This window comes from Rhea americana, unplaced genomic scaffold (assembly GCF_003343005.1).
Source record: "Rhea americana isolate MKP2758 unplaced genomic scaffold, rheAme1 scaffold_115, whole genome shotgun sequence".
Classification (NCBI taxonomy): Eukaryota; Metazoa; Chordata; class Aves; order Rheiformes; family Rheidae; genus Rhea; species Rhea americana.
The window spans coordinates 678788-688146 of NW_028185206.1; the positions used below are offsets into that span (position 1 = coordinate 678788).

Consider the following 9359-nt stretch of genomic DNA (forward strand, 5'->3'; position numbering starts at 1 on the left):
AGCTGCAGATAATTTGTCTTACAAAATACATGGAAAAAAAAAAAACTAAAAGAAAAAAAAAAAAAAAAAAAAAAGAAAGAAAAAGAAAAAGAAAAAAGAAATTATTCCAAATACAGAGCATGGGCTCCTATTTCCCAGAACACTGGGAAGTCTACTGAACTACTCTTCCAGTAAGTAGTATTTCTCAATTTCCACCACACTGCCCCTCCTTCCATCAAGCTGTTAGACCTTTCTTTTTAAGTAGCTATTACAGAAGTGAGACTGGACAGCAAATCCTAGCCTTTCATGGGGTCCTACTATGAATATGCCCAGCAGGTCTGCCTGGGCAGGGTCAGAAAGGTGATACCCAAAGGTCCAGTGTCACTTAGGGTGGAGCTTGCCCAACACTGGCCAGGGAAGAGTAGAAGGATCTCTTCAGGTGAGGTCAAAAYGGGATTTAGGACATGGCCCATACTGCTCCATGGTTAGGAGACCCTCCAAAGGGCACAGGGAGGGGTATGGGCCATGGAGAGCAAATATGAATGAGTACAGCCACCACTGTCTCTCAGCACCACAAATCAAAAGCGCTTATCCCATGCTCCAACCTTGTGCTCCTCCTGTCAGGATACACACTCAAGCAGCCAGCAGCCATTCCGGCACCCTGTGCCATCTTGGAGAAGTCTGTCTTACCTGGGAGAAGTTCAGACCATTCAGTGGGTGGCATTGCTCCTCCACTTTCTCCACAGCACCCGTTTGCTTCCTCAGCCGCTCTGCTTCCTGTGCCAAGTACAGGTCCAAGACAGGCACGCCTCGGGACTTGATGTCCACCTCAGTCAGAGAGTTCACCATCAACATCACCCACACGGGCCTCTTCCGCTCCCAGTTGCCAGCGATGGCATTGAAGAGGTAGTCTGCATACAGCCCTTTGCCCCGCTGATCTGGGGTCATCCATGATGGCATCATGAGCTTGACATACTCCAGGTGCCGCTTGAGCCGGCGGTAGATGTCGCGGGGCAGCACGTCCTGGAGGTTCTCACCCTGGGGCAGGAGCTGGCAGCTGGTAAGTGCAGAGATGGTGTAGGGGTCGGTCAGGTCCAGCTCAAAGTACACGATGTGGCTCTGCTGGAAGGCCTTCTTGGAGTTTTCAGGGATAAAATCCCATACACGAGTGTATGGGACATGGATAGTGCCGAAAAAGTAAGATGGGGGATCTCTCTTGATAGTCCACAGGAAGGAGTTGAGCTCGCRTTGCTGGGGGAGAGAGAGACACAGCAAAATAAATACTGACATTCCCTTGATTCTTGTGCTGCTGTGGTTGAGTGGCAAACACAGCACTAAGCAAGCGAGTCACTTGGCTCTGCAGCACTGACTGCCAGCACTGACTTTTCCTACAGAAGCTTTGCTCACACAGACAGAGGGTATTCTTGGAGCATCCTTTGAGGTCAAAATTCAGTTTTCATTAATTAAAAATATAAGAGGCATGACCCTGGCTTTCTCCTCCTGAGAGGTAACACTGGGCTTTCTCAACAGCCATGCTGCCTCTTCTTAGAACCAGATATCTGCCAACACCAGCAACAGGGCACAGTCCAAGTGGGACAAGCTGCAGGCAAGGCACTTATCCAGTTTCCACCTTGTAATAAGTCAAAAGCTGGCATTAGTTTGCTGAAGCAGAGCAGGACAGCAGGGTTTCAATCACCTTCACATTGACACGTCTCACTTCAGCACAACAAGGCGCCTTTCATGAAGGAAACTGCTTTGACACTTACTTAGTGGGTGCCACAGCATTTCTGGAGAACTTCCCACTTTGAACAAAACATTAAATGGACCAGTAACACAAAATATAGCTAGCAGGCAGACCTGCTGAACCAGATAGGAGCACTGTCTTACAAGCACGTGGCACATGGCAGATAGATATGCAGTCAAAAATCTTATTTTTCTRAAGAATGAGAAGCACATGCAATACCTTGGAAAGTAAGAGAAGAAACTCTTGGCCAAACAGCCTATGGTTTCAGGACAATCTCTTTTAAACAAAGAAGGAAAAAAACCCCCACTAACCTCTTTCTTAAAATCAACTTTTAAGAGCTCCTCAATAAGCACAACTACCAGGAAGATAGAGTGAGACTTCATATGTTTATTTTGCTGCTGTATGTGCCTCACAGCGTTTTCATAAACACCAAAATGAAGGACTGCACCAAACCCTAGGCARTCTACCAGGACAGAAGAGTAGATGACGCAGAACTGACCCTGYTAGCTCTGTAGAAACAGGTCAGTCATCACCAGCAGCATGACCCACATCACCATCAGCACTGCACTGCTGTGCAGTGGTCCTTACAACAGTGATGGACACAAGCAATTTCTATCTGTCTGCACAGACAGGAAGAAGTAGCCTCTGCATGTCTAAGTCATTTGCACATCCTGTCTGCRTAGACGGGAGAGGCTTCCAGATACACTCAAACATCTGGCCAGGCTTTAGCCAGCAGATAACTCTAACCTCAGCTCTGAGGCTAAGTGTGCATGTGTGCTGATCTAAGATGCCTGCTTGACTGCCAAATGCAGAACAGGCTGCTTGGAGGAATTTATTGGAAACACATTGSCTGTAAATTTCTGATAATAAAGAACTGGGGTTAGAAAGGTTAATCTTAAAGATTGCTCTGCGATGGCTCATCCTAGACAGCTTTCTCCAGGAGCAGTCTACGTCTAACCTAGGCCACAGATCAGGCAGTACTTCAGGAAAACACTACTGCCAGTCCTGCTTACTGGCACGGACTCACAAGCCAAGTAAATCCCATAGAGTCTTTAGACATTTCTGTGGTATGTCAAAGATCTGACAGATACAGATCTGAGCTTTGTTAAATATCTGTCTTGCAAAGACTTTGCTGCATCTCTGTATCCTACAGGACAGTCCTGGTGCACACWTCAGAATGACAGACTGTGAAAATGTTTGTAAGGCTGAATAAGCACCATCTATACAGTTCACTCTCTATAGGAGCTGAAACTACTACAGAGTCCTCTGGGYGAAGTGAAAGGTAAAGACCACAAAGCGAAAGGTAGAGAAGATACAGGGTGGACAAATGGGTATGGATTTGACATAGACCCCAAAAGAACAGTGGAAAGTTAATATGCAAAGGAAAACAAKAGGGATATCAGGCAGGGCTTTGGGTTAGATGTAAAAGCTGAGCATGTGAGCTCAGAACACACTCCCTGCTGAAAGGGAGATGCCGCAGAACTCATCCCTCAACTTCCATACAATCTCTGCCTTCATGAAAAACCCAAGAATACATTCCCCCTGTATAATACATATTTTCCAGAAGAGCTTGGTGCAGCTTCCCTACCACTTCAAAATTTCTAAGTCTTTTTAAAAAAAAAAAAAAAAAAGGGGGGGGGAAGAAAAACAGGAAAATATTAAGTTCCTAAATTTAGGCAAATCAATCATACYTCGCTGCCTAAATAAGTGAACACATTTGAAGACATGCACTCATTAACTTTAGTGCAATTATCAAGTTAATTAAGTTTCTTTAAGAAGCAAAGGCTTTGATTCACCAGCATTTTGCAGATGACCAATGCAATCAATATTCCAGAGGGAAAAAATGGGAGAAAATTTCACTGTAGTGAGAAATCAACTGGAGATAGATGGCAGCCAGCAAAGAGGAATGACCAGCAGAGCTACTTTCTATCTGCAAGTAAACAAAAAGACAGAAGAGCCACCTGGGATAGGTTGGGAGGTCAGCACTCCTTCACCTCACACAAGTCTGATCGTGTATGTGACAGACGGTGCACGAGCAGAGCCGTGATGGAAAGGAATCTCAAGGAACAAGTCACCACCAGCCAGCTCAGTTCAGCTCCTGAATAAACCCTGCCARAAGGCGCAAGCCCAAGGGGATAGTATCAGGTTTTATACAGCTGTTGCATGCAGCGTCAGTGCTGTTCTGGACCACCGTACACAGCTTAGCTAGAAGGGTGTTTGGCATCAAGCTTTTGTTATTTTCCTCTGCAAATCCCCCTGGCTTTTGCAATTAGATACTGAAAGCACAGCTATACCGCTTAGCTGTGAGCAGCACAGCTGACAGGCCACACAGGCCATCAAGCAGAAAGTAAGAGTCTTCTTTCAGAAGGCTTAAAATATGGCAAGTAGAAGAAGCTGAGGCCCAGCAAAACTTCTCAAAGTCCTCAAGCTCCTCAAAGAGATCAAGACCCTATGAGGAGGTGCAACGGGGCATTCCTGCAGGTACTTCYACCCAAGTGGCTGCAGTCAATAGCCTGGCCGCATATCTCTGATGATCTGTATGTTCCCATGGCACCTACTTGCGCTCCTGAGTCCTCATGCGTTTCTTGAAGCTTGGGCATATTTCCTTCCAGCTTCAGAGAGGGAAAACCAAGGGTGTATCTCTCCCCAAGGCTGTAAAAGGGAAGCTCTTAAACAATGCACAAGGTGGCTGTAAGACAACACAGAGGCAGTGGCACAGCTTGTTCATCATTGCATTATATAATGGGACTGGCAGCCCCTTTCTCTCACCTTATTTCACTGAGAGCATGCAGTAGATAAAGGTGYTAGAACCCAATTTCCCTTTGCAGTAGGATCCTTCTATGCAGGTCTTACATCAGAAAGGGTTTAAAAAGCAGCATAAATTATAGCTACAGTGATGTCTCAGAAGCTTAGGTGAGAGTCGGGCAGTGCAGCTCCAGGAATTTCACTCGCTTGTGGCTGATTTGCCCAGAAGTGTAACAGGAAAAGGTCAGATTCATGTATGGGTTGCTATGCATACCGCTGTCTCCACTCTGTAACGTATGGGCAGATGCTCAGTGCATCAGTCATTACAGKAAAGCCTAAGGACTGGAGGAAGGGCTGGGGAGGCAGCATGAGGATGGAGGAACTCGAGTCTCCRATTTTGCTGCTGCATCATAGACTTGAAGCTGTGCTGCACCCTGCTTCAGGGTCTCCACTTGAAACCCCATTCATGTCTCCCCAGGTGAAACCCATGACCACCTGCTTTCCTTCCACCTGCTTCAGCACAACAAATGTTCTGACCCAGGGGTATGTATATTTTTCCTTCCCAATAGGTTTCTTCTTTAAGATGCCAAAAACAACTCCTAGATTTGGTTCATTTTAAGTAGACATTGCTAGCCCCAACAGCTTGCTTTTCCAGCAGTGTTTATAGCACCCTATGAGATACAGCCTGTAGTCTTCAAATACATAAATACTACTGCGTTTGTCAGACAGCATGAGGCATTTCAGGTGCCAGCAATGATTCTGCTGGAAGATTAATGCCAAACAAGATTGGAGAAACTGTCATCTTTCTCCTGAGAAGCTATTTCAAAATGTCCCAAATGATGCATTGACTAAGGTAAATAAAAYCACTGAAAACATCCAGAAAATACATAATACAACAAAAACTGGGAAAAATACAGAATTCTTCCAGTGGTAGCACTCAGCATCCAGAAAAGGAGCAACACAGTAAAGGGAAGTTAAAAAATGGATAAATAAAAATTCATGGGGAGGTGGTTTCAGGGACATAGGAAGGAGGGCTTGCTCAGAGGGGAAGATCTGCTGCTGTCCAAAGACTGAGCAACTGGATGTGAACTCCAGAGATGGGAATCCATCCTTCCCATGTGATGAAGCAAGTCACATCACTTCTGCTTCTGTCCATCTTTTCTCTGTCTTATCTATGCAAGCCATAATTTTTTCAGGACAAAAGGATGTGAGTCRCTATAAGGGTGCCTTGGGCTTCAGCTTCCTCCAGGACCCCTTACTTCACCTCTCAATATCAGAGCTGGGTCTTCCAAATCTCATTCCAGGATTATGCTCTCTCTTTCTTAGTCCACACCAATATTCTCTCTTTTTTTTTCCTGCTACGGAAGTCTGAGCATGTGGCACGCAATATCTCACCCAGGCAGCCCTAACTCCCTATATGGCTTTCTCACTCTTATCTGTCCTAATGTCTTATCTTGTCATGCTCATTTATGCCTTTTTGAGGCAAAGACTGTGCCTTTACTTACCACAAAGTGGCCCACGCACCTACAGTAATGTACACAGAAATGTTAAGCACATTTTTAATAGTCATTCTTTTGAGCTTTTGCCCGCTTACGTTACTGATGCACTCCTAAACTCAATTTAAGACTGTAAGCAGAGCTTGTCTGGGGATAAACACTGCATTGGCTACAGCTATTAAAAGAACACAAATTCAGTCTCCACTTACCAACAGTGAAAAATAAGAATCAGATTTTTAACTAAAAAGCCAAGGACTGACAGCAGACAGATTGCTTGCTCTACTAAACTAAATACATGGGGAAAGATAGCTGTTGAAATTAATTAGCCTCTTATCATGAACAATGCACCATAAATTATTAACAAGTTATAACCTCAAGCATATCTACCGTTAATCCTTGGATTTTGGCTTTATATTTTTCAATATATTCCAATGTTTACAAGAAAAGAGAGAGGGGAGAGAGAGGGGAGAGAGAGAGGAGAGAGAGGGAAGAGAGAGGGGAGAGAGAGGGGAGAGAGAAAAGACCACTAGGACATATTACTTAGTAAGTGGGATGTGACCCAAAGGATCCCAGCATCCTTTATTTTAGATGAACTATTTTCAAAGCTTTTCTTTTTCCAGTCTATTTCCCAAAACAAACTGATGGGGCATATTATTTTTAACTATAATATGGTGTCATGATGAAAAAGCCCTACAAAGAAATACTGTGTACTCATTCATTAAAATAGCAATTCATCACTTTGAGGCACTGAATTTACATATTTCTTTCAGGACTGAACTTTTAAAGGAGCCAGGAAGAAGAAAGGCAGAGAGGTAAGAAAATGCACAGAAGTTCCTGTAAGAGAACTTCTTACAGGTGAAGATATAAACAAATAAATAAACAAGCCTTTCCTGAAGATGCAGGCGCAAAGATTGGTATTGTTTTCAAGAGGATGGAGTAAATGTTAATGCAGTATTTCACAAGGATGTTGCCCTTACACACAACACATTTGCAGACAGGCACACGTCATTTCTAGGACAGTATGGTTGCCACCACTGCCCTAATGACCCTAGGAAACAACCTGGCAATACCAAAACTACGGGTGGTCTTACATTTTAATGGCAGAGTAATCACCAGATAATGAGATACCATTAACACATTTCACCTCCAGTTTTGCTGCTAACTGGCACATATCCAGTCAGTCACTTTGACTCCTGAGGAAAACTCCCTGGATGTCCTTCTCCTGTTCCACCAAGCCAGAGAATTGATGTTTCCCCAATACCACTTCTGCATAGGCTCGCAGAGGCTTTCCCCTTCCTCTTTCTCATTCCCTTTAACTCTTTGCAGATGCACACCAGCCCATGACTTCATGCCCTAAAGAGGAAGAAGGCACAAGAGGCTTGACCTGCCCTATATCAATGCCAGGGTTGGTCACCTACAAATCTCATTGACATACTGGTTCCAGACAAAAGCAGATTGCAAGACACCCTCCTTGATGTAGGGATTGAGTGCCATCTAACCCAAGCTCATCTAACGCAAGCTTGAATGGACACCTCCAGTGAGTCACATGTAGCTTGACATAGGGTATAGCTGGTAGTGCCCTAAATCTGTGGGTTGAAGCACAGCTGGAGGCACCAGGACTCTACCAGAGAGATGGGCAACACGTTGGAGTGCATGCAGGGAAGACAGGGAAGAGAGGTCATAGAACATCCTTAGCCTTCTTCAGAGCTATAAAGCTTTCTTGCTGCTCCTCTAGACTGTGATCTGGATGTGGCACCTCCCTAGTGCACCCTTAACAGCTGTACTAGGAGACCTAACCCTGTCTGGGGCAGGAGCTGAGCACAAGTGGGACGACACATCCCAGGACTATCTTGTGTACATAGTGCCTYTGGTCAGGGTGGCTCCAAGTCCAAGCAGATGACAATCAGGAACCATCTATTTTTCTAACATGAAATAAGTTTAAGTATACTTATCTCTAGGAGAACTGCTTGTTCTCATTAACTTAGTAAAATCACACCTTCTTCATAGGTCTCACATCAGCCGGAATACCACCAGAATACCACCACCAACTTGCAGCCGAGAGTCCTCAGCTGCACCTGCTTGCCACCTGGGCCAGGTCAGCCTGCACTCTCCTCATAACTACAACACACCTTATGACAATATTTCTGGTTCACACTGACTTCAGTGATGGCCAACGTACAGCTCCGTCCTTGCATGTGCTGCTGTCAGGTGGCCAGCTGCATCCTCGAGAAGTTTCCCACCACCACCACAGCCTTCAGGCCCATGGGAAAGGGTGAAGCCGTGCTGGCCCAGCCGAGCTATGGGATGTGCCATCCCAGGTKCTGCGGTGGCAGCAGATGTCCCTCCCCAGGGCTCAGCCACGTGAGCTCCAGCACCACCACCCGTGCTGGTTCGAGCCTCTTTCAGCATGCTCAGGGTTATGCAAAAGCCAACAACCTATCCCTGGGGAGGGAAGAGGGCAATCAAGCCCCCTTGTGAAAGCCTGCGCTGCTCTAAGCGATGCAGCTATTCTGGCACAGCATGCACTCCAGTGAAACGTTCTGCTGGGGCTGTTCCCAGGACCTTCCTCTCTGCTGTCAGGATATCAGGCCTCCAGAAGGGGAGAAAGCAAATTATGAGAGTGGGCTGAGGTGCAAAAGTTGTGATGGGCTCGTCTCCATCGCAACTTTTCCATTAACACCCGCTGAAGCCCCGGGAYGGTACTTCCACCTGACACAAAAATCTCCTGCAAAACCACTGTCCCCACTTTTGTCTCCTCAGCTGTTCCCTCCTGCCACAGGCATCCCAGGTGAGCAAAACGCGGGATTTAAATGCCCGTTTCCTCGGGCCGCCTGGGGCGGGTCGGGGCTGCRCCGTGGCAGCTCCCGACCTGCGCCCGCCACCGCGGAGCTTTGCGCTGCGCTGCGCTTAAGGCACCTTCTTCTCCCCCCCCTCCCCGGGGATAAGAGACCCCCGCGGACTCCCGCCCGGCCCCGGCTGCGCGGGCGCTTACCTTGCCGCGGAGCGGGCAGGCGCCCGCGGGGCCGCGGCTCTGCCGCGCTCTGGCCAGCAGCAGGAGGGAGCTCTGCAGCAAGCAAACCCARCCGGGGTGCACCATCCCTGCGCGTCCCGAAGCTGGCAGAACTTGGGGCTGGCCGCTTTTATTTTTTTCTCCCCCYCCCTTTTCCTTCCCCCCCCCCTTTTTTTAAATCCTTCTCTCCTCTCCTTTTTTCCTCCCCTTTTTTCTTTTTTTTTCTTCCCCCCCCCCCTTTTCCTTGCCCGAAGACGCAATCCCGGGGCCCTCGCCGGAGCGGACCCGTCCCCTGGCCAAGCCCTCCAGCCGCTGCCCCCTCCTCTTAAAGGGTCCTGTGCCGGGCGGTGGCGGGGGGAGGGCTCGGGCCCCTCCGCACCGGGGG

The 9359-nt window shown here is 47.2% G+C and overlaps 1 protein-coding gene across 1 annotated transcript in view; it reads right to left on the bottom strand.

Annotated features, from left to right (window-relative positions):
- TRABD2A (TraB domain containing 2A) overlaps nt 1-9061 on the bottom strand; it is a 78726-nt gene extending 69665 nt beyond the window's left edge. The window contains exons 1-2 of the mRNA XM_085316985.1: nt 8957-9061; nt 670-1230 (exon numbers count right to left, since the gene is read on the bottom strand). Coding sequence (XP_085173111.1) covers nt 670-1230; nt 8957-9061 — 666 coding nt within the window. The remainder of the gene's footprint in view (nt 1-669; nt 1231-8956) is intronic.
- Between the last annotated feature and the right edge of the window lie 298 nt (nt 9062-9359).